We start from the raw sequence: 25,327 nt of genomic DNA on the forward strand, positions 1-25,327 counted from the left end.
GCCCCAAAGTAATTCCAATTTCAAGTGATGCACTTAGAAAAATCTTAAACCAGCCTTAAAAAAAGGCTTTTTCTTTTTAAATATATAACTGACACCCATCAGAACGCTCATCCCTGTCAGATCTACTGAAAGCAGGTATGGACTTATAACCAAGTTATCATGGTTCATCATGTTACCACAGGTTAGCAGAGCTGTGGTAATCCATCATCTTCTTACCCAGCCCACGGAAATTACAGGGTATTAAGCCCTATCTTTAACAGCAAAGGAATTTCAGGTCAGACAGTCTGAAATAAATTGCTTTATTCTGGATTTGCTGTAGTCACAGTTATCTTTGCACTTGACGCACGGTGACCTGCTAAGCTCTCGTAACTGGACTGCAGTTCTAAGCCCTACAGCTTTCAAGGAAGTCACTTGGTGCATCTTAACTCCAGACGTTTCAAACTGTGGCCACATTTTAACCTTTTTTAATCTTTACTTTTTATGTAATCAATCTGAAGACAAAATGCTACGTTATTCCACAGTTACTACTAACACAAATTGTTTATTTGTTAATAAACAATTAATTACTGTTAATTAACAGTTAATAAAATGGCACAGTCTGGCCTGCGTCATTGCAGGCAAAGCAAGACTCTTACCTGCTCGGGGCTCTATTGTCTTGTTAGAACCTGCATCCATAAACACAAACCGTCCACCACCGAAGTCTTCAGCGTAGTTGGAGAGATAGAGCAGTGAAGTATAGTCAAAAGAGCCGTAAGTTACCTAGGAGTAAGTCAACATTACCAAAAATTACCAAATTCTACTCTCATCTCTGCAGAGCAGAAATTAAGCAGATGGATCTAATGGGTTTTTTTAATTTTCCATTTTTCACATATTTAATAAAGGGGTCTCCAAAAGCTGAGAACATTCTTTTCTAGAAGCAATATATATTTATTAGTCTATTCTATTCTGTTTACACACACACTACATACAAGACTGGCACGTTATGTTTATTATTTCTATTATTACTGTTTCCATAATTAAAGAAGTGCTCTTATTGATTTCTATCATCCTAAGTCTAAACAGACAGCAAAAAACATAGTGTCAGAAATTACACTTCTGCACTGTAACAAAAATACAGAAGAGCTCAGACCTTTTTATACCACTTCAAGATAAAATTTCGTCATAAGGTTAATGAGACCCAAGAACAGCCTCTGACTAGTTAATTCCACCCATTATCTAATCATGGTTCTAGGTTTCTGGAAACTGGACCTTTTACTCTTTTACCAGCTACCATGCAGGAGCTTCATGGTAATGGTGGATCAGACCTTCCAAGGCAACACACATTTGTTGGAGGAACTTCTACCCTTCCGTACAGTTTTAGTTTCAAAATCTTCAAACGTGACTTTCAAAGCCTCTGCTTCTTCTCAGCCTACAGACCAAACACTCCATTTTTAAGTATAACAAGGTGATTTCCCTTCCTTTTAAAGTATTATTTTTGCTTGATATGTACGTTGAAGATAGAGAAAAGAAATACCATGTATTAATGCTCAGAGTAAAGCTATCTAAATATTTAACACTAAGTTTAGCTGATTCTGAAAATATTTCTTTTTTGTACCTACATTTCACCAACAATTAAAATATACTTAAGATCAATCACTGTATTCTCCAATTTCTTTACAGTACATAACAGCTCAATCAAGTTCTGCTTTACACTGCCGAACAGTGAAATGTGCAGCACAGTAGCACTGTATAAATACACAGCACTCGCAGAGTGTTTTGGCTGACCTGGTGACTGTTAGAGGTAGGTGCTACTTCCAAACTTAGAAGTTTCCCAAATATTTTCAATTTTGTTTTAAGTTACATTCATTAGTGCCAGTTAAATTTTGGCTCAACAGTAGTTGTACATATTATTCTGTAAGGGCAATGACTAAAGAGAACACAGCAGCAGATGGAATAGGAAGACATTTTCATTCTTACTCATTTCATTATTTTGACCATAAGGGCTTAAAGGAAAAAAGCCAGATCTGGGGATATGCTGCACTATGCAGTCTGAATCACAAGAATGAGAAAAATGGTTTAGTGATCCCCTTCTTCCCATATTCGCCCTAACCTTAGTAGCAATGCAAGGCAATAAATGTGAATTAATGAGCACGAGGTGCTACAGTACCACAAGAGAGCCATTCTACAGCGCTCCTCATGCAGTCAGCTTTGCAAAGCTGTTTTCACTGTCATTGATTTGATAAGGCTTCCAGTCACTTTAAGGAAGTCTTCTGGCCACTGAAGGCATTAGCATAGTAAGAAGTTCAAAGAGAAGTTCAACTCATACTTCCAAGTCTGATGCATTAAAATTGTTTTTATGAACTCTTCAGTGGTGCAGCAATCTGTGCTCCATCAGTGCACTCTCCATCCTCTCCAAGGTGGCTCTACCAATTCTGAACTTCTAAGAGCTGGCTACAAACCATTTTAGCCTAATCAAACACATCTGATTTCTATAAATGATTAATCTGTATGCAATGGAATATGGCTTTTTCTGTTACTATTCTTGTTCATTACTAAGTCTCAGAAGTGAGTCAGGCCTGAGAAATGCAACACTATGGAAAGGAGACACTCAATTATACTCAGTTATTTTGGATGCTAGAAGTCCCCCGTGTATATCAAACGTATTCATTCCCCAGGTAATAATTTCCAATACTAGAAAGATTAGCAACTGAACCAGAAGTTCAAACTAAGTGAGAAAAGCTGTCATTAAAACCCAGCGATAAGCCACACAGGCCCACTGCAGCAAGTCAAATTTCTACAGCTCCTTATAAACACTTCAATAGAAAAGATGCAGGCATTCCCATTCAGCCTGGTACTTCATACAGTCAGTGTGCTCTTTTTGAGTACCCTTTACCCAAATAGGTCACAGAATCCCAGCATGGCAGGGGTTGGAAGGGACCTCTGGGGATCATCCAGTCCAACCCCCCTGCCCAAGCAGGGTCACCCAGAGCAGGCTGCACAGGACCACGTCCAGGCAGGTCTTGAATATCTCCAGAGAAGGAGACTCCACAACCTCCCTGGGCAGCCTGGGCCAGGGCGCCATCAACCTCAGAGGGAAGAAGTTCTTCCTCACGTTCAGACGGAACTTCCTCTGCTTCAGTTTGTGCCCGTTGCCCCTTGTCCTGTCGCTGGGCACCACTGAACAGAGTCTGGTCCCGTCCTCCTGACACCCACCCTGCAGATATTTGTAAGTATATATTAGGTCCCCTCGCAGCCTTCTCTTCTTCAGGCTGAACAAGCCCAGCAAACATAAGCCAGGTCAAACACAGCTAATATGTGATAGAATCATAGAAAGTTTTGGGTTGGAAGGGACCCCTAGAGGTCATCTAGTCTGACCCCCCTGCAGCGAGCAGGGACACCACTAACTAGAACAGGTTGCTCAGAGCCCTGCCCAACCTGGTCTGGAATGTTTCCAGGGATGGGGCCTCCACTACCTCTCTGGGCAACCCGTTCCAGTGTTGACAACCTGTTTGTATTTAACGGTAGATTATCATAATGATATTTATATGATACACCTTTAAAGGCTATTATTATAAATACAACTAATTGTCAGAATTAGCCAGCCACATTTGGCAGTGTGGCACCCTTGGGTTTGAGGGACACACATTTATATGCAACTAAACAGCTGTGGGAACATGCAATAGGCCTGCAGTTACTACGGAAGATACACAGAACAGCATCCTCTGCTTTCCACTGCAGAAGAAAATACATATTCACTTTCCAATCAGCATACGTCTAGCATGGTATCTTGCAGAAATAAGAGTCAAACCCACTCTTTTCTTGTAAGCCTCTACCTATCTCTTCGTGCAGATAATCAGAAGTGGCCTTGACAGCTATTTCCAATGCTTTCTATATTGCTAGTATCTATTTAGTAGACAATGTAAGACACCAAATAGCACGTCTCTGAGTTACAACAGGCTATAGGCGAGCTGAGGCAACAGGTTTGAACAGACACAAGAATAAACTTCCTCGGATTTCAAAGACAATGCTGTCCTAAGTCAGAAGTAAGGTCTTTTGATATATTTCATTAAATGTCTAACACTATGAGGGGAAGAAAAAGAAGAGTGAAAAGTCTGCTAGAACAGATAGTAGCTGCTATCAGTGACAGCTTCAACAGCCACGAGAGGGCTGCTAGGAGGGTTCGGAAGATAGAGAGCATATCGTGGGTAAGGAGACCTGAAGGTTTGGCTTCTTCAGCTTACAGAAAGGCAGGCTGAAAAGGGATATGATTGCTGCCTATAAATACATGGGGGGGGGAATATCTATCAACTGATCATGAACAAGTTCAGTGCAAACTTTCCTGATTTTTTTTTTGTAGCCAGAAGTCCTAGAATAGCTCCAACAGAAGAAATTCAAGGAAAACAAACCAAAACTAATCTTATGGCAGAGCCTGACAATTCTGTGAAAGATGACAGGATCCTCACCCAGGCAGGGGACTGCAGAAATCTTCAAGTCCCACACCGCTTCTATTAGAAAACACTGTAAGACTATTCTGCTGTCAGAGTTGAGCAGGCAACAGTAATTCCACTGTAAATCAGACATTTGATGTTTGAAAGGCTTAGCTCCAAACAAATTCCATCCAAGATGAAACTCCACATCTTCAGCCAACACTCTCTTTATTTGATTTAGCTGCTTATAAATTCAACAAGATTAAATGAGTCATTTGGGTGATTTCAGGGTTTCCATTCCTGTGTAACTAGACACCAAATAAGTTTTTAAAAAAACGACAAAGCCTCATACAGACACAATAGATCTGTGCTACTCCATTATGCAGTTAAAATCCTCCAAACCAAGGGTATTCAGACTGAGAAATATAACTGCAATAGACTCAGCAGTATAGGGGAAAAGGCAAGAGGGGTATTTGTGTGCTCCAGGAAGCCTACATCTTTGACCCAACAGTGTCAGACTTTGAAAAAAAAAAAAAAAAAAGAAAGTGTGTCAGATTCATTTTTCAAAGGCTTGATTTTGCTTTTCTTTTGGAAAGAGGCAGGGAAAAAAAAACCTAAAGTCTTCTAGGAGCAACCTTCACCATTTAATTACTATGCAGAAATACTTCAAGTGATTTGTCCTATTCCAAAGGGAAAGCATAATGATACAACACAAAAGCATCCAACAAACTGGCATAGTTTAACATGCTGAGTTTTATTGATCTTTCTTCAACTCCCTAGTATTCACACTTATTTGAAGCCACACAACTTGTCTAGCCTATTTAGCCTACTCTGAAATATCTTCTGACCTACTGACCTTCTTAACTCAGTCTCCTGCACAGTCTGATCACCTATAAACATTTTTTTACTTCTTTCTAAACACATAACAGATACATATACACATACTGTACACCTATAATAGGCGAAAATCATATGCAGACGTATCTTCTACACATACTGTAACGTTTTCTGTAAGCTGTGATCTGGCAAACACATATATGAATGCTACATCCACACAGGCAGCTCTGTTCCAGTTGCACTTAAGGGGAAAATAATACCAGACATTTGGACACAAACAGAAGTATGAGAGGAAAGAGGAATTAGAGGCTTGTTTGTGCAGCAAGGAAAGGATTCAAATTAATCTTTTAATGCCAATTCAAGTGAATGATGTACCAGAAGTGAAGGTGGCCAGTGTCCAGAAGCAATGATACATGATGATATAATTTGGACTTTCACAATGGACATGAAATGAACAGGATCAAGGCTGTATCTCTACCGGACCCTATTTAAGGCATCATTAGCCTAGTTCAAACTCTGAATTTTCAACCAGGCAATGCAAACTGCTATTATTTAAACCACAGAAGTAACTGTATTATCTGGCAATAGTTGGAGTCCTTTATCCTAGAGAAGGGACGAACCACTGAGCTGCGCCAGCTTCCACAAGCATGACTGCAGCCCATAGTGGCTTGTCCATCTCTCCAACACCCTCTGCACTGGCAACACCATTTGCTCCACGAGAAGCCCATGGATTGAGAAATGGACTTACAAGAAGTCTGCTCTAGGTCTCTATTCCACACCAGCCATGAAGCCCCTTCACTCTGGCTGGGGGCCAGGGAAGTTCTGTTCCCTTGTGCTCCCCCCAGAAATGGAAGCAAGGCTCCCAGCTCCGTATGCAGTGCTGCCGTCACGACAGCACAGACAGTGGCCCAACTTTGGCCTATTCACATGCAATCCTTAGCGTGAGAATGCTCTTGAACAAGAATGAAAATAACCACATTAAAATATACTTGATCAAACCTGGAACATAAGCTAAAGGCACACATAAAAAGCAATTCTACAGTCTGAATGCTTTAGCTTTCTCAATACAGCCTCCTTACTGCAGAAGTCAGCTGCTACAGAAGCGAAAAATGTTCAAACTGCTTATATAGAGTTAACAGGACAAGCTACAGTGTTAACTGCCAGTGTTATCCAAACAATACTTCTCTCAGAAAATACCTTGAAATTCAGCATAAGTCACATTTTCATATTTTACAGCAGGTATGCTACTGGCAGGGGGAGGCAAAGTGTAGAGGATTATGAACAAGGTGTTCGGTAACTGCCCCAGCTGGGATGATCAGCTCTGCACTGCTGTCAGATCAGACTACTCAATTATTCAGTATAGAAACTATTAAAGTTGAGGTTATGTATAGCAAGTTGAAGAGACCCCATTTTGTGTTTGCTTTGTTTTTTTGAAGCTAGGGTTAGGTTAGAAAATGCCAAGGCCTATCAGCTGGTGTATCCGCTCCCTGAACAGCCAGCCTGCGAGATAATAAACAAAATGTGGACAAGACAGATGGATAAAAACAGCAAAACATCTAGCCTGTTGTCCATCACGTACAGGTACTGTCAGGATGCCATAACAGAGAAGCAGCTTCCACAAAGGAAATAAATTCTCTTCATGGAAACAGATTTGCTTCTAAATGACAAATAACTTGTACGTTATAGGAGAGATTTAGGTAGAAAGACTTGTAAGGTTATCCAACCACCTTATTCATTTACCAATGCAAAACACATGCAGAAATGACTAAATAGAATACTGGCAAGTCTAATGCTTGTGCAGACACAAATCTCATTATAGTAATAAATCAAAGTCTGAAATTGTAAAATACACTTTTTTGGGCTGAAAGAAAAAAGTAGAGAAAATAGCCATCAGCTATTAATATTTACTCATTTCTCTTCCCTTGTGGCAGTCAAATATGATTCTGTGAAAGTGTGGTAAAACTATGAAGAACCTATGAATCTACTGCTCTTCACACAACCAGAATCTCTAGTTTATTTGGTGTCTCTTGGAAATGAGTGCAACATAGAATGGATTCTCATGAACCCCACCAGCACAATTTGCTCCCTAGAGCCAGTTCCTATCAGCACTGGTCAAAATAATCACCTCCCAGTCATCCCTACCACCTCTGATCCTAGGGCCACTCCTGTTCAATGGTCACATCACCGCTTTTTGAACGAGAAGCATCCAAAAGCTGATCTCGTCTTTGTTATATCAGTGACTGCAAATTCCACCCTACATTACTTCCTTCTTTTGAACCACGGCTGTACCAGGTATCATCACTGCCACCACGTTTTCTAAATTCGAGCTGCTTCTGCCTACATGACAAGAAAGGGCACAGGAGCTCACGCTAATGCTGTGAGCAGCAACAGACAGCATGCTTCCCTCAGACTGACTTTTTCCAGGAAATATTTTTGAGGCAATGAATATTTCTGTTTGATTTTTCATCTTAGATGTTTTAGTTCATAGACTTCAAGGTACACTGCCCACAGACTTCAGCACTGAGGCATAACTTATATTGTGATGGGATAAGTTTTATTTGGTTCCATCTTCAGTGATCACTGACTCCAATTTTTAAATCCTGAAGACATGAAATGTGGGTATTCTAGTAGAGGGGTTATTTGTTTGGGTTTGGTGTTTTAGTGGGGGTTTTTTTTTTGTATTCTTCCATTGTCAAGTTTGTTTGTATGCGACTCAGAACCTTCGAACTCAGTTAAATCCAGAAACAAACTCAATACTCAGAACCTTTGAACTCCGTTAAATCCAGAAATAAACTCAATACCAATCCCAAATCATTTAAGCCCACTGAAAAATGCTGAGTATTAAGCTATGAGCTTACAGATGGAACACTATGCAGTTAAAAGAAAGTCACAATATTCCCATTCTAAAAACAACAAAACATTGAATTACTGAAAGAGAGTACCATATCCCCACAGAATAACATGCAGTAAAAAAAGCCCCAATTCACCCGAAATATGTGTTAACCATTTATCAAGAGGCTCAGATTGACTAACAACAGTGACCGGTTGACCACTTTGAAATAGCTCCTGCCAGACCTGGCTGAAAGAGTGATACCCTAACTGGAAACGCAAGTTTGATGAAATGGAAACACTTTGTAGGTGCAGGTCCAGTTAATCAATGTTTCTGACAAGAGAGATTCCCGAGTAGTCATTCACACAATTTATTAATTCTAGAAGAAGTAGAGAAAATGAAAGAAAAAGGAATGTAATCGCTTATGTTTCTAAAACTCACTTATCCTTTCCATTAGGTTCATCCCCTGCAGGATTTCTACAAGCACCAGTTTTCAAACATGTCTGACTGACTGTTTAACGCAAAATGACTTCAAAGTGATTTAATAATAACAGGAAACATTCACATCCTATCTCAGCCTCCTACTCACCTTGTCAACGTGTGGGTGCCAGTATTCATCGTGTGTTGTCTTGGCTTCCGTGTTGTTTATTCTCGAGAAGAACGTTGGCTTAGTCAGGTACATGGAAGCAGAGCTGATACCAAACGCCTGAGCAATCCTTTGTTGAATTCTCTGTCTCACATCACTGCAAAGAACACAACACAGCATGCTAAGCGACACGCTTCTCTCCCGCTGCTTCTGTTTTCTCCATCGTTCATTATTATTGCTTCTTTAGGGCTAAGCTTCTTCCTCAGCTGATAAATCACAGGGAACATACACCCATACTTTTTACTTATTTTGCCTTAAAGGGGATCTACTGCATGAAAAAAGAGACACTCCCCTAGTGTTTTGGGGTGGGGTTTATTGTTTTGTTTATTTTTTTTCAGAATATCAAGAAAAAGAAACTATTTGTCTCCTGTGGCCTAGGTTAAGGTTTATGTAAGCAGTCTGTTTTCCTGAAAAATTCCATCTATATCTCACTGCTTATTAACTACTGAAAAGATTAAAGTCTTTCACATATATTTTTAATCCAAAGCAGATAAATAGAAAGTTGTATCTTCATAAAGGGTTGCCTCTGAAGAACCTTCAACTATTTTTACACTAATTTTAAACCAACCGATGAAGTCCCCTGCAGCATGAAACTCAGGGCTCTCACTCAGCCTATGTATTGGCGTCTTAACCAGATTTTCCTTCATAATGAATGCAAGATGTCTTTCCCAAGTATTTTCAAAGATTCAAACAAACTATTCCTACCATGGCTACTCCTGTGTTTCTTGGGAGACAGGAAGAATAGAACAGGATTCTTATTTTTGTTTTTAAGGTTATGAAAATACAAGACAATCTCACACGCATTACTATACAGAACTGCTTGTACAGCAGCACCCGTCTTTCAGGACGGGCATCGCTGCATGCAGGGCTAGAACAGGGACATCTAGAATGGCCAGCCTTAGTTCACTCAAGAGCACTTTTAAAGAGAAGAGATCTGTGATAAATGAGGAATACCACTGGCACATTCCACCAGTGAGCACGTACAGCCAATATGTATTTAACTTTGAGGTAATTTAAAAACCAGCAACGAATGCAATAACACAATGAGATTAAATGAAAACATCAGGATTTGTTAAAGATGTAATCCTCTATGCTTCTTAAAATCCTTATCTTGTTTTCCCCCAATTGTAACACATTCTTAGCCATTGTATTAGTCTTCCTCTTCTTAAGTGCTTCAAAAGCAGCATACAAACAAGATACTCTGAGTAAACACACTTCTGAAGTTGTGCATGGAATTACATTAGTTGTTTTGCATCTTTTCTCCATCAGACATTTCTCTGCTGGGTAGTACTGAATTTCAGCATAATTTTCCAGAAAGTTTTTCCCCAAGTATTTCTCCAGGGAGTTTAAACAGTGACTAGAAAGAAGTGACAGAACTAAAACCAGACCTACAGTGTTAGTTTTTAAGAGGTGACTTTCACAGCCTATACCCACAAGTACTAAAAAATCCTAAATATCCATTCTGTTCATGTCTTGTCCCTCAAAAATAAACACACAGATTTTATTTTTAATGGGTCTCACTTTAAATTTTTAGGGGTCTAAGCTGTAACGGTCACTTCAAGCTACTGTAGATGTGAAATATCAAAACCATTAAATGAAGTCAGAGCTGAGATTTTCAGGTTTTTACATGGCTGCATGAACTGAGGTTTCAAGTTGAGAGGTATACAGTGGCAGAGTTTGTAAAACTGACATCCGGAAAGGATCTACAGGTCCCTCCTCTCCTGCCTGTGGAAGCCTCATCTTTCTGTCCGTTCTCTTTCCAAGAAGTAAGACTACAGCAGAGGCTGCCTTGCGTTTCCCAAAAAGCATTAAATGTAATTACTCATTTCACTTCATCATGAATTGAGGACAGCTGGCACTTTGAACTACCCAACACAAGAATTAATAGCCTAAGCCACAAATCCTAAAGCAGCTTATTGCCTGGCTCTGGCACCAGGTGGCCGGTTGCAGCAGCCAGCTGGACTAGATCTGCTCTGAAGGAGTTCGGCCTGAGTCTTGACATAACCTTAAATCTCCAGTAACTGTATTGCTCTCTAAGCAGTACCGCTTCCTCTTTCAGGCTGATTCCTTCTCCACTTTTAAAAGTTTTCTATTAAGATTTGCCGTCTGGTGTTTGTTTATAAGGCTCTGTTAAAGCTTCACTCCTGAGATTTACGTGCCACGGCCCTAGGCAAGACTGCATGTTTACAAACCGAGCAGGAAACAAAGCTCTACTCAACTCCTCCTGATGGACAAAATCAGCAACCAAAAGTCTGCCTGGTTTGGACCAGCCAATGGGTTGTCAAAAGAAAAGGAAAATAAACTCAACAGTTTAAGTATGCTGTAAAGAGAAACTAAGCATATTTTTCAGAAGATAAGTTTGGTTTTTCCCTGTTTACAAATCCAGTAGGTAGGGGAAGCAGTGAAACGGAAGACAGAGTAATGAAGCAGCTGAGGTGACAGGTCTGAAAGTGACTTTAGGTGCCATCTTGGTCTCACGGAAGCAGCTGCCTTTGGCTGACCCAGGTAGCTGGCTTTTGGGTGTGGAAGCATACTGCTGGCCTCTTATTTCCCTGTGTGCATTGACTTCAGGTAATACTTTTAATCACAGTAGCTGCTTCAAGTGCACAAGATGACAAGAGGTGCCAGTCTTGCACTTCTTCAGTTGACTTGTGTGCTCCTGCCTTTTGCTCCCCTGTGAGCTGTCATCCTACATATCACAGCATCACTCAAATGACTACTCAAGACAATCATGGCATATATAGCAGACTAACATGAATTTTACACACATCAGTAATTTGCCATTCAACAAAAGTTACGAACTATCAAAAAGTCCCACTGATTGTAATTTATCTTGGACTAGGCTTCAAAGAAACAGGTATTTACCCTTGGCACTTAGAGCTGTTCTACACGTAACATACACACCATGATTCCGCATGGCCAGGGAGCAAGTTTCTCACGTCAACAGCCTTCCCTCAAGCAAGAGGTCAACAGGCAAAAGAACACCGACTACTCACATCAGAGCTCAATGAGCAAAAGGGGTTAACTTGCCTAAAATAAAAAGTTAAGAATAACAGAAGTACCTTTGCTTCATGTGCAGACTGCAAAGTCATAAAAAAATAAAATCTCATGGGAGAGGACACTTAATCTTCTAGTTTGCCTTTTGCCTTCAGTGCTCTTAGCCATATTTGTGAGAACTGGGGAACTAGCAATTTACGTTTTTTAGGGCCTAATCCAGGCCCTGCTGAAGTCAGTAGAAAGGCATTCATTAATTTCAATGCACTCCAAACCTAACATTGGAAAAAACAAGCAAAAGCAACCCAAGCTAATGTAGTGACCACTGGAAGCAAGACCCCTTTAGAGTAAGCTGCTCATAAGAAAAGCCCTTCACAGGATGATCTTTCTAAAGAGAAGTGGTAGGCACAGAAAGGAATATTCAAGACTGGATTTCTTCCTTCTCCGGTGTACAGAAAAAGTGACAAAAAAATACGCTTACATGTAATCTACATTGCTGTAAACTGGGCATTACCAAAATTCAGGCTTGAATTCAAGAGGTACAACACAGAACTGTGTAACACATGATGGAGCAGAGTGACAGGCCATCTCAGCCTCCCTATTTCTTCACACCCTGTGGATGATGCTCTGAAATTTTTCAGCATGAAATGCTATCATGCTACACAAAGTGTCATCAGATACACCTCCAACAAATGCCCAAGCAATTTATATTTAATACAAACTATTACACTGGAAAAACTGTGCCTACAAATGTGCACAACATTTAATGCGCTGTAATGCAGTCCAATAAATCTCAATTATAGAGAATCAACAAGAAAAAAAAGCACAGTCATGAATAAACTGCAGATTTCCACTGATGTTTGAACAAATAACCCATATGGCAAAGATCTGCTGCAAATAAGCTCTAAAGAACAATACCTTTGAGTGCCTAAATGCTTTTCCTTACTTGAGTATGTACCACACTGCTCAAAACCTACAGAAATTCCTAGCTGAGTCAGCACGTAGATACTATTTCTACACACAGACAGTGGTCAATACTTTCTAATAATGTGGCATCAGTCAAGTCAAACATGGAGGCACTGTAACCTAGAGAAGAAACTGGAAAATATGCAAGGGAAGACTGTTTCTCAATGCATGTGAATAACAACCAGGACCTCTCACTTTGTCATATGTAAGTGGCTGCAGTTCAAAACACGTTTAAGCAAGGCACAGAAAGTATAAAAGAACTTAATGCTTAATGTAGCAGGTGGGGCAGACTTCAATGCAGAATACTGATCTTACTAGAAAACATTACATTGCACTATTTTAACTAACGACAAGGAGATCTTAGCTTGTAGCTGATGTAGAATGTGTAAAAAACCACCCATTTACAAGTTCGGTGCCAAAGGCAAAGATAACTGTGCGCTGCAGGGGGGTGCTTAGTGATGACCTTGGTTGCCCTTCCTTCCACATAGTCACCTTTACCCCACTGCAGGAGTCAGCAGGTTGGCAAACTTGTCAGTGCAAACATGAACCCTGCTTCAAACTCTAAGGTATTTCATGCCCCTCTTTGCAATAGCAAATTAAACACTATACATGGGAATCAAATGTTTACCTTGCAGTAGCAGCAAAGGCATGACTTCTTTCACAGATCAAAGTGTTCCCTGGAATCCTACAGAGCACAGATCTGAACACATGCATCTGTCTAATTCAGTTCATTCTGTGCCCAGCATATGCCAAATACAGCACGTACCTGCTTTCAAAAATAGTATAAAGTCACTTTTTAGCTTCTAAAAGCTCCTCTGTACAGCCTGCTTTCCACTGACCTGGCCATTTCAACATTTATCAATATCATGACGAAGTTTTTCTTTCCATTCCCTTCCCTGCTATTCCAGGCAGCGTATTAGTCTGTTGGTAAAATACTTAATGACAAATGCATTGTACTTGTGTAAATCACATGACAAGATAAGCCAAATTTCAGCTTCGAAAGTGCTATCAAGGAAGCAATGAATGAGCCCAGAAGTTCTGGGTACCTTGGATGCAGTACAGTAAGAGCCACGTTGTTCCGTCAGCCACGTCTCATACGCACCCAGAAGAAGCAGGATCCTCCCCTCCCTTCTTGATCCTGGCCCACTCATTCTTCATACTTTTTACTCCATGTCCCTCATATATCAAAAACTGTTGGGAGAGCTCTGGTGTGCTACAGCTACAAAGAAAATACTTCTTCATGCTGTAGAATGTAAGCATTCATTTTCATGAACACAGCAACTGTTCTATCATTCAGACTGTTTGGGGTGTACCCTGGCTCTGACCAGATGCACTAAGCAGAGCTCTGCTACAGCAATAAATATACACAAGTGCAGCACCCAGTCAACAACAGAAGTAACAAATGAATCCCTCCCAGAATTTGTCAGCAGCAGTCCTTGCACCTTTGCACTGAGCCACTTGCACTGAGCCACTGGACTATCAAAATGCACAGGCCAGACTCAGGGAAAGGCAGAACAGAGCATAGGACCTTCTATAAAACGAGTTACTGAAATGTTAGTCAGGGCAATAAGGAAGAAAAAAAAGCCAGTAAAGTAGCTAGAAGTCTAAGGAACATACAACTTAGGAGAAAGGATGTTCACTAGATTGTAAAGGTGCCAGCTGAATGTATCAGCAGCAGCATTAAGGACTTGTCAAAGAACTAAAAGTGCCACAGAAAAGTTTCTCTAAGATACAAGCTCTGCCAGATCAGCACAGAAATGCACTGTTAGGAGTCACTGCAAAGCATGATTCAGGCACGGTGACAGGAACACTCAAAGCTTTGCAAACTACACAACTCCTCCAGCCCCCATGCCAGCATCTCTGCTCTGTTCCCAGGGAAAAGCAGCGAAGGCAGCAGCAGACAAAGCAATGCTCCTCTGCAGCCAGAAAGCTTGTGCAGAAATCACACGTGCAGAATGAAAAAAGGAGGAAAGCACACTATGAGCTCTCCCTCTGCTCGTTCTTTGTCTCTACCTTAAGTTGCAAGATTTTTGGAACAAATCTCTGATGGTGCCATTTTCAGCTGAAGTTGCAACCCTTTAAACCAAGCATCCAGATCTAAAGGTCTCTTCTGGATAAAGATGCATCTATTATGTGAAACGAGGAATTGCTGTAATATGCTTGGCAGGCAGTGGTTAAAGCATCAGCCTTAACCATAATCGATTCTGAAGCAACATAATTTTGACAGAGACAGTTTAGAAACCAGCCTCCTGGCTCAGAATGCCTACTCAGATTTGTTATTGTTGCAATCAGTAATACTTAGATGTGAATTACATTTAGTTATTTCTCTCAAGAGTGTCTTTTTAAACTGACCTTGGTAGGTAACTGAAAGTAATGAAAATAAATGCTCCCAAGAACAGCATAAGATCACTCATTAAGGACATAAGGTACTACAGTTCATGTTAAAGCACTGCCATTAATACGAACAGAAGCATTTAATAATTTTATATTAGATTTGTATCCAGCAGACTGAAACATCCTCTACATTGGCATGAAATACCAATAGAGTATTGATAATCCCTAGCAGCTGTCTCGGCTCAGTGTAAGGATCAGAAATTAATAAAAATTATTGAAAACCTGAATGTTTCTGTTCGTGTAAAGCCAGTATTCTTTACTTGGACATCCCCTCCATACACTCATGTTATTTCTACAGATCCTTTGCTCTACTAAAGAATGGAAGGCAAAACAAAGACTATTTTCAGAATATTCTCCACTATCTTGGTGAGGTAGAGACTATACATCATCTTTATACAGTCAAAGTTCAGTAATAATCAAGGAAGTGTCTCATTTTTGTGATTTTGGGGCAGCAGTAAACACCTTTTAAAAGAAGTTCATCTATGAAGACAACAGTATCTAAAAACAGTTGTTGAATAGAAATAAGCTTTAAGTGCTTAATATTTTAAGACAAATAAAATTACTATAATAATAAAACTAATAAACTTATTTGGCTATTTAACACTACTTCCACCACTAGAGGGAGGTCATATTCCTCCACAAAGGCAAAAGAAAAGACAGAGTTAAAAGTATTCAAGCCACGTACATTTTAAATTATGAGAAAGCAACTGAAACGCATAACTAAAGATTTATTGTGTCTAGTCAACAAAGAATGCTTGTTCCTAAGCTTTGGCCACACACACCTTCACAGACACATGGAACTCGTTACGTTTGTTGTCTTCGTTAAGTATATGAGCAGGTCTACAGGAAAGCTAGAATCATCAGATGCCAAAACTATTACATTTTAGCACTATTTCATATTCTGGCTTCTTAAGGGGAAAGTATGCTCTGCTTCTCTAGCCAGAACATTACTAATTTGAAGTTCTTCCACTTCCTGCTTTACCATTTTCAATATTTTGCTACACTTCACCCAAAAAACCTCGTTCGTAATGTAATAATACGATAGGATCATCTTCATCATCTAACACAATCCCTCTTGGATAACATGTTAGGTAGGAGTTAACGCTAAAGGATTTTACATTCCAGCTACAGTGTTCTGGAAAATAACCACAAAATCCAGGCAAAGCAGCTCTCCTTGCTCGCAGGTCTGTAGCGCTGGCATCAACCCCCTATGCAGAAAGGGAAGCGTGTGGTGCTGCCATCATCCCAATCACACTTACACCATCAATGCTGCCTTGACATCGGTAACGCAGGTAAGTTCAAAGCAGCAGATGTTATTTATCAGGTAGTCACCAAAAAGTCCTTTTACTTATTTTCCTCCAGGCATCTTAATTCTCACAGAGATTACCATTTTGAGTTGCAAATTCAATTGTGTGTCTGAATCCAAAATGACAATTCCCTCCCAACCTGCACTGTATAAAAAAAAACCCCAAAAAGTCATGTTCTGTGGTTCATTCAGCAGTTACTGAAAATCTTTACCGATATAATGCAAAATCCTCTTCCGTAAAGATGTCTTGAACTTTGTCCCCAAAGTACCTGAAAAATTAAACAACAGTCTAAGAGGAGTTGCTGAATCTGACTGCCATCTGTGTTTTACCCACAATCTCCAAGTGAAAACACTACACAAAGAAATCCTACAAATGCTTTTGAGCATGATGTTACCAAAGCATTGCTCAAGGATTAAGTGTTAAAAGATTAAAGGATCAAGACGCAGCAACTGATACTGGAATTCCCCAGGCATCAAAAGAGTACCCTCCCACATCATGAAATAAGCACATGGATTAAAGTTTAAGAGTTCAGACTACTTGATTTCTTACACTGCTGACAAACTAGACTATAACTGAAAAAGTACTACTATTTACTGGTGCAAGAACTCTGAAAATAAGGGTAACAGCAGCTTTCAAAGAGCCCAGTTCAACAAAAGATCGGTTTTCATGCTGCGGAAGCTTTTTTAACTGGTCATGGAAGCTGTGGTGAATCTAACCAACTTCTACAGTTTGTCATCACTAACCCCAGACCAGAGGGCTTGCGAAGTTTGAAAAGGCAGTGAGCACTGAAGCGTAGGATAACAAGTCCCATTTTACCTGTACAGATTTACAAAATGCTTCCCCAGTGAAAGAGCTCCAGAGTGCAAGTCCAAAATTGATGCCTGGGAAAGGAAACAAAAGAGTAGGAAAGTAAGCATGAAAAGGTTTTATCATTATTTAACTATGACCATTAATAACAGTCCCAAGTTGGCTCCTACTTTCCACAGCCTCCCAAGTGAAAATGGGAGTTTCTAGCATCCAGGTTCACAATACTAATGCTTACTTTACAGCTACAAGCTTCCCTCAGTTGGCTGTATAGATGCACAAAAGATTAAGGTACTATGAATAAAGCACAACACCGCTGTTCCCCAGATTCCAATCTGACGCACAGAACTGCCAGTCTTCCTCCATGGGCTAGGGGTAAGACACTGCGTTCCTGGATCCCTTCTTGAAGACGTTTCCCTTCCACACACAGATGACTAATTTTCCAATATTTGTGAAGCTCTCAAATAGCAGCACTAATATTTATCTTGCCCAACATTTGTTATTAAAACTTCTCCTTCACTATGAGTCCCTGTGTACTTCTCATATTTAATACGGCCATAAAAAGTCTGTTTTAGACAATTATAATTCTAAGGCTTACTAGAGCCAAACTTTCTTTTCCCTAATTTCTAAACCACTGTAAGAGAAAACCAAAGACTGAAAAGTTTTTACATATGAAAATTCAATCCATTTCTTCATCCGATTCAAGCCAAACACTTCTGCTGAGCTCCAGACCAAGCTAAAAAGATTAGCATTCAGATTTGCCAGGATAAAGAGCTACCTCTCAGGACTCTAAATTATTTCTCTAAATTGAATAAAGTACACTTTTGTATGTCCCTTGCTGTCCACAAAATACATGTTTGTTTTACATCAGTTAGAGTATTTAAAAATATGACTAAACTGGAAATATCAAGTAGCAACAGTTAATTAACCTGACTGGCACCCAAGTAATGACATCTTTGATATACAACATCCAGGCAAAAGAACTCATCTTGCAGTCTGGCGTTTCCTGATGCACCACATACCATCCACATTATTCTAAAAAAATCCAAACAATAATAATACCACTAGGTGAGCTGCCTGGAAAGAATGATAGCTTCCGTCTCACCGGCACCAAGAATTTCTGGGCATGGTTGGAAGAGAACTGTTTGAAGCCACTTTACCCAGATGCAGACAGGCTGGTGAATGCACAGCGCAAACCATCAGCACACAGACGTGGCAGAGCTGCAGTGCCAGGCTAGCAATACAGCTTCACCTTCAGCCCTGGTCTCAAAGCCCTTTTCTCCCTCCTCCTCCGGATCGTGTTGGAGGAAGGCACCCACGACAATCTCTCAGCAAAAGAAAACTGCTGCAGGCTGAACTGCTCTGAGCTTCAGAGCTGAATCAGGGGAACGCCAATGAAGTCTCCTTTTAAAAGGGATAGTAACAACCTTCTTTTACAAACCTACCCAAGTCATTTCATTTACCCCTGAACAAAGCTTTAAAAACATATAAAGTAATGAGCTTTCAAGTGGACATAGCATGAGCTTTTCAGACCTCCTGCTCCCACAGAAGTTCTCCAAAAGCTTCAGAGGACTGTTACGGAAACAAGTAATCTCACATGCATGCAAGAGCAGCTCTCATAACAAGCTTTACTCAAGCTTCAGAAGGAAAATATTTTCATTTATTGGTTTCTGGTTCTCTACAGTAATCTAAGCTACAGCTAGAAGCAGTAAAACAGCTCCTGTGTAACTTTAGCATGACACAAGCATATTTCTGAAGTAGTTTATAAGGAGAAGTAGCAGGACACATCTGAAAAGATGAATTTGATTTAAAAACAAATTGTCTTTCAAATACTTTCAACATGCTTTCCAAACATACACACTTCTCACTCCTCAAGCTCCAGATGATTACAGTTGGGAAGATCCTAAATGACCAAATGAACCAACAAAAGTCACCCCAAGAACTGTAGGTATTCATAGTTGAAAAGGTAATGGCTACGATATAAAGCCTAGAAAAGCCAGCTGCAGAAGTCTTGAAATGGGAATCTGAAAAAGAAAGAATATTCTTCAGGGTTGTTTCAGACAGAGGAAGGCAACTTAATGCCAAACATAGACAGGGACTTGATTACACATGAGCACAGAACTATTTGTTTAACAGCTACCTTGGAAAGAAACTGAAACACGTTTATTTTGGCCTCTGCCATTTCAGAACATTAAACAGTTTCAGCATCATTTCCTACACTGAGAACATCACCTTGGTGGAAGCTTGTGTCAACACCATGACTTCAAGTTCAGCCATCTGATCAAGGGTCTGTCTGCAATTCAGGCCAGTGTTCCCAGGCTGAAAGCTCTACAAAGTTTATCTAAAGATGGCAGGAACACTGCAGACACACACACTCACACACCTATTTCCGAGAGATTGTTTAAGAGAACTACCTCAATATCCTGGTGTACAGAACTTCTACAGAAAGGAAACTGCACTTCCTTTAAAAAAAAATTAAAGCACAAATACATGTTCTTTTAGACCTTCAGTATTATTAGTCCCACATTCTCCACCCTCTCACTGCCAAAAAGATTCAAAAAGAACATGCAAGTAAACCTCCATTTCTCAGCACACGGGCTCAGTTTCCCCCTCTTGCAAAGCACGACAGGCCCTGCCTTTGATCCCGACAGCTGCCTGGCTGCCTGCACCAAGGGATTTGTTTTCTGGGGCTTCTAAATAAATGCCAGGAGATCTGATAGTAAATGAGTCCTTTCATTTACACTAGAGAGATGTTATGACGACAGCACCTACAAAGACGTGAATGAATGAGTCATGACTAAAGCAGTAACGCAAGCAGGGATAGCGTGCAAGAAAATATTAGTTAGGGAAGAAAGGGAAACGTCATTATCTTTATAAAGAAGAAAAACCTAAGCTGAGGCAAACATCAAGAAAACTAATGCAATTCACATTCTGTGAATAAGGAACAGAGTATAAAACCATTTTATAGAGGCGTACAAAGGAAAGCAGCACACTGGTGGAAAAGATCCTCCTGTTCAGATTCTGTTGGAAGTTACACTAGAAGATTACAGTGGCATCTTCTAGCCTTACGCTGTGTGTGTAAACAAACATAAACCTAGAAAAAATTACAAAAGAAGCTAAGAAAGAAAGCTCAGCATGACAACTGGGGCATGACTCCTGAGAGATTCCAATAATTCGGATGCTTGCCAGGACTTTCAACAGAAAAGGATGGAAAGGGAAACAAGTTTTTGTGCTCTGCTTCAGCGTGCCAAGGAAGCAGAAAGGGGAGCAAACAAAGGAAGGAGAGAATTGACAGAGTCACAAACTTGAAGTTTGAGTCTTTAAATTACCGAGTTATACCCAGACACAGACACAAATCCACTTCTGTGAATTCAAAATATAAGAAGTATGACAGACACAGACAAAAAAAAAAATCTAGAGATGTTGCTTAAAAAGGGTTTAAGAGGAAATCAGAGAGAATGAAAATGTAGTCTGCATCCCAGTAGAAATCTGAAGAAGTTTTATTTGGAGTAGTGGAGAGATCAAAATGGCTAAAGAATTAAAAAAGCTAAACAGAAACAAGGAGTCATTTAAGGAATTTTAAAGGTAAAAGTTAGTCTTAGAACCACAGACATAATTGGACAGAATTATCCAGACACTCTAAATCCTAAGAAATTTAAAGAAACAAGCCAGACCTAACCGAACAGCTTGACGCCCGAGAGCCATACAGGAGAAGGAGCTAGATGAAGTAAGACTTGAAACATTTTGTATGCTATCTAGATAAGAGATTTAAAAAGAGGATAAAAGGCTCAAATTAAGAAAGACAGTTTTATCTATACATCATCACCACACATCCCATCAGTATTTAATAATATCTGGGAGCCACGGTAGCACAATTGGGAAAAGATTCACTCCCTGACATGGAATACAAGCATGCACATCGAAAAGGAGGAAAATGACAGAACAGGGGAGAAAGAGGCGTAAAAAACTCGGTAAAGAGACTGTATTTAAAGGCTTCTCCTAAACACAATCTCCCAGAAACACTGGTCAGCTCTTGGTTTTAGCATCTTTCAGGGTTTATGCACTCTTTTGGATAAGGCCTCAACGCAGTACTACAAAACTTGCTTCCTGCACCTTTCCCTAAGGAGTAGCAGCACGCAGTAACTTTCTCACATTTACAGATTATGATATGTGAGAAGGCTTGCATCAGAGCCCAGAATTCTCAAAGGACATCAGATTTCTTAATAGACTTATTTTATTGCAACAGTAGAATCTTCCCCCCTCCTCTTCCCCCCCTTTAAAAAAAACACCTCACAGTCACGCTTCCAAAATGATGTGATGATGGATTTATATTGTCTGATGCTCTGGCTTGCTGTCCAAGCCAGCCAGCTCAGGACCCCTGCCCAGCTCTCCACATCAGGCAGCAGGTTCACCTCCCCTCATGTCTCTTCCAAGCTTTCCCTGTCCCAGTTTCTCCAGTTCCCTGACCCCCAGCTCGACATTAGCATTCTGCAGTCCAAATCCATGAATCCATCTGTGTTATACATTGCCCTTCTAATCCCTCTTTGTGGGAGTCCAATTAAAAAAAAAAAAAAAATCACACATAGGTGCCAGAAGAACAGGACAGGAAGAAACCCACTTGACAGCACTAATGGCAGGAGCTAAGCTGTAGGTCCCAACAGGCAGGCAGAGCAATCTATGCAAAGTGGCAAATTATGCAGCCACAGAACTGAAACAAATCCAAGGGATCCTGACAGAACTGAACAGAGAATGATAAATCTTATATATGTTGTTTCAGATGGGCAGCACTGCTGAAATTTCTTGGGTTATACTTTTTGCAGGTCTTTCTCAGCAATGACAAGGACAGTAAGGTCTTATTTGTTCATTGAAACCTTTCTCTCTTTCTGCCAATATATACCCTAATTCAGCAGAGGCCTAAGTGGTTGTGTTTACAAATACTCCAGAAGCAGTCTGTTAGACAAAACCATCCTGAGAACAAAGATGGGGGGGGGGGGTCAAAATAAACAAGCGTGTTAGAGAGAAGTGGTTTTGTTTTAATTTTTAAGGAATATTATTCAAAGGTCTATGTTGTCACTACACAAACCCAGTCTTTACATGATGCTGTGAACCACTGTGATTTTGTTTCAGAAGTCAAACTTGTGCAGCTCTGCTCTAGTAGCAGAGAAGACACAATCAGTTCAAGATGGAGAAGACACAATCAGCTCAAGAGAGGCACTAGAAATAACTAAACCAAAAAATATCAACTGTATTGCAGAAGTCACAAATTATACTGCTAGTAGAAATACTAATGGGAGATAAAATAACTTTCCAAGCAATTTTTTTCCAAGTCTGTATGGAAGGAAAAATTCTCCACCTCCTCTCGCCCCAGCAATGCATTTATAATCTTGCCTTGGCAGTAAAAGAACGTGAAAAGTAACAGGACACTGCTCACCCCTCCATCAGATCCTCCCAAGGACAGTCCCCTCTCTGCTATTCTGCAGGCAAAACAATAACCTCAGATGAGAACTGAAGTCTGATTACTTTCTGCTTTAATGTCATTATTTATAACATATAACTTTTCAGTAAGTGTTATTTGATGCATCAGATTAACTCAGTTGCGTTGAGAAGCTGCCAATTAGTTGAAACGATCTTGCAGCTTGTCATGAAAATAAGTATCTGTGGTGCAGAACATTTCTGAGCTTGTAGGCCCCTTCCATAAATCCCAAAATACTCCCAAAAAACACTGTCTTTTAAATACATTCTAGTCAAGTAATATCAAACAAAAAACAGATCTTGATTCCTAGGGGCAGTACAAATAAATCTGTGCAATGCAGAAACGCAGTATCAAAATCAGGAGCCCAACGGAGTGTGAAATCACAGACTGAGTGGCCCAACTAGCGAACAAAGCGCGCAAGCTGCGCATCGCTTTGAGCATTACCGTGATGTTCCCCACTCACATGATTATCAAATGCAAATGGCACTCAAAGAGGCTGATAACTTCTAACTGGTAAGTTGACAGTGCCCCCCACTTAGTGTGCAGCACAAGCTCATAGTTACCCAGAAAGAGACTCTGCTGAAAGGCGGCTTATGTTGTTTTGTCCGAGTTTTAAAGGCCAAATGGAGCAGAAGGCCAAGTGAAAATCCTTTAAAACTTAATTAACTCATTTTCCTTTCTCTGCAACGCTCACGCCCCACAGAGCTAGGCAGACTCTGTATGAAAGAGAGCTGCCTCCACTGCAGCAAAAATGGAAAGTGGCTTTTAAAGAAGGTTTAATATTTTAACCAGTTTAGCGCATTCTCCTTCAGCTAAGGAGCTTTGTGCTACACCTTAAACACTGGCACACTGTCATTACAGTAAGTCCTCACAAAAGCTTAGAGCTAAAAGAAACATTACCTACGGATTCTTTCAGCTTCCTCCTTTGTGATCACTGCATCTGTCACACCTCTTCCACACTTTCTAGGAGTGCATCCTGGAACAGAACGAGGAAGAGAAAAAAAAAGATCACCTTTCAAAAAAGGTTCAAAATAAGTCTCTATTCATGTTCTCCTACTCTCCTTGCCAATATCCTTTCTGAATGATGTGAATCTCAGAATATTTTAGATCACTTAAACTACAGGAAAGTTATGCCTCCATTTTGATGTGTTTTGCATCACAGTCAGAGAAGACAAGCCAGCCAATGTCACCGGCGCTTCTGCACCACTTCGAGTCCCAGGGCTCATCTACGCTACGTTACTTTCCCCGATACGTCGGGTTGGTGTAATTCAGGGGAATCTGAGTCTTCAGCTCAAAGGTCCAGTACACACCACCCGTGGGTACAACACGCAGCATGAAGAGTTCTGTCCCAAAACCAAACAGTCTCAACAGGATAAAGAAACTCAATTGTCCCAGCGAAAAATGAGACGCAGAAGACAAGTTGGATGCAGACTGCAGTGGATGTACCACCAGAGCACCACCCTGCTAATAACAGAAAAGAGAGAATGGCACTCAGACAGGAGCGAAATCACCACTACACAGAAGAAAAACTAAAAAAATTGGTTAGAACACAAACAGCTCAAGCCATGAAGATGATACTACTAACAAGGGTTCCTGAACAGATATAGGATCTTCATGTAGTATCAATACACGCTAGTTTATGTATTAACACAAAGAACTGAATTTAACTTCAGTTATATTTTGGTATTCGACCCTAAATCATGCAGTTTGTTAACAGATTCCTGTAGTCAGGCACTGAGAACCGTTGCATTTGTCCACTGGAAAAGCAATGGTAACGTAAAAAAGCAGTGAATTTGCACACTCCAACTGTGCTGCCAGGAAAATAAAAGCAGCATATTTTGGATTTTCTCAACCTCCTCCCCACCCAACAGAAGTCGTCAAATGGAATAACATTCTGTATGGAGTGTCTATAGGAACATACCTTGAAAGGCAGCTTTTTGTATAAAACTTCGCACAAAAGTGTCTTGAAGCACACAGCTTGGACGTGTATGATAAAAAAAGTCTTTTAACATTCACTGTTAAGAAATCAAACATTAAATTTTAGAAGCTAATGGAAAGAAGCCAGCAGTAAGAGTTCCAGGTGAAGAATATATGAAAGTTCTTATGAAATTACAAGTCTGGTCCACAATGGTCTTCAGGCAAGAAGAACAAATTACATCAATTCTGAGCCACCAGAGGCCTTGGGATGTCACACTTGGCACTTTACTGGGCGAGATCCATATGTAGATGTCCAGCCACAGAAAAGTTGGGATGAGTGTGTTTTCTGACATCTGCCAATACACTTAATGTTGGTGAACTGAGCTCCTCTTCAAGGATTATTTGCTCATCAGAACATGAGGTGGGGGGAAACAACAACCCCTGGAAAGAAATCAATCAACCCACCCCTGCAAGTCGAAAGCATCCATCAGGTCTGATCAAAAGCAACTAATGACAAGGGTGACCACAGACTGACAGGAAGAAATTTTGCCACAGCACAAGTGCATTGTAGGAATTTCCACCCCATCTTACTGGATATGCCCTGGCTACGTCTCAGGTGCGCTGCAAAGCCCTCCAATTACACCAGCATTTCAAGAAGAGAACGACACAATGAGAAAGAGATGCGGGGGTGAACAGGCTGACAACAACACACCAAGTTAGACACGCTGTTTCCTTGCTTGGGAAAAGAAAAGT

The 25,327-nt window shown here is 40.4% G+C and overlaps 1 protein-coding gene across 2 annotated transcripts in view; it reads right to left on the reverse strand.

Moving 5' to 3' along the window:
* Window positions 1-25,327, reverse strand: part of OGFOD3 (2-oxoglutarate and iron dependent oxygenase domain containing 3) — a 46,648-nt gene that overhangs the window by 15,073 nt on the left and 6,248 nt on the right. Inside the window, exons 3-8 of one of the 2 annotated variants that reach the window (XM_075440755.1) lie at window positions 23,558-23,633; window positions 22,616-22,658; window positions 17,197-17,261; window positions 16,592-16,648; window positions 8,663-8,816; window positions 636-759 (exon numbers count right to left, since the gene is read on the reverse strand). In XM_075440755.1, coding sequence (XP_075296870.1) covers window positions 636-759; window positions 8,663-8,816; window positions 16,592-16,648; window positions 17,197-17,261; window positions 22,616-22,658; window positions 23,558-23,633 — 519 coding nt within the window. The remainder of the gene's footprint in view (window positions 1-635; window positions 760-8,662; window positions 8,817-16,591; window positions 16,649-17,196; window positions 17,262-22,615; window positions 22,659-23,557; window positions 23,634-25,327) is intronic. The other variant, XM_075440756.1, reaches the window with a different exon arrangement.

Source organism: Opisthocomus hoazin, chromosome 21 (assembly GCF_030867145.1).
Source record: "Opisthocomus hoazin isolate bOpiHoa1 chromosome 21, bOpiHoa1.hap1, whole genome shotgun sequence".
NCBI classification, from domain to species: domain Eukaryota; kingdom Metazoa; phylum Chordata; class Aves; order Opisthocomiformes; family Opisthocomidae; genus Opisthocomus; species Opisthocomus hoazin.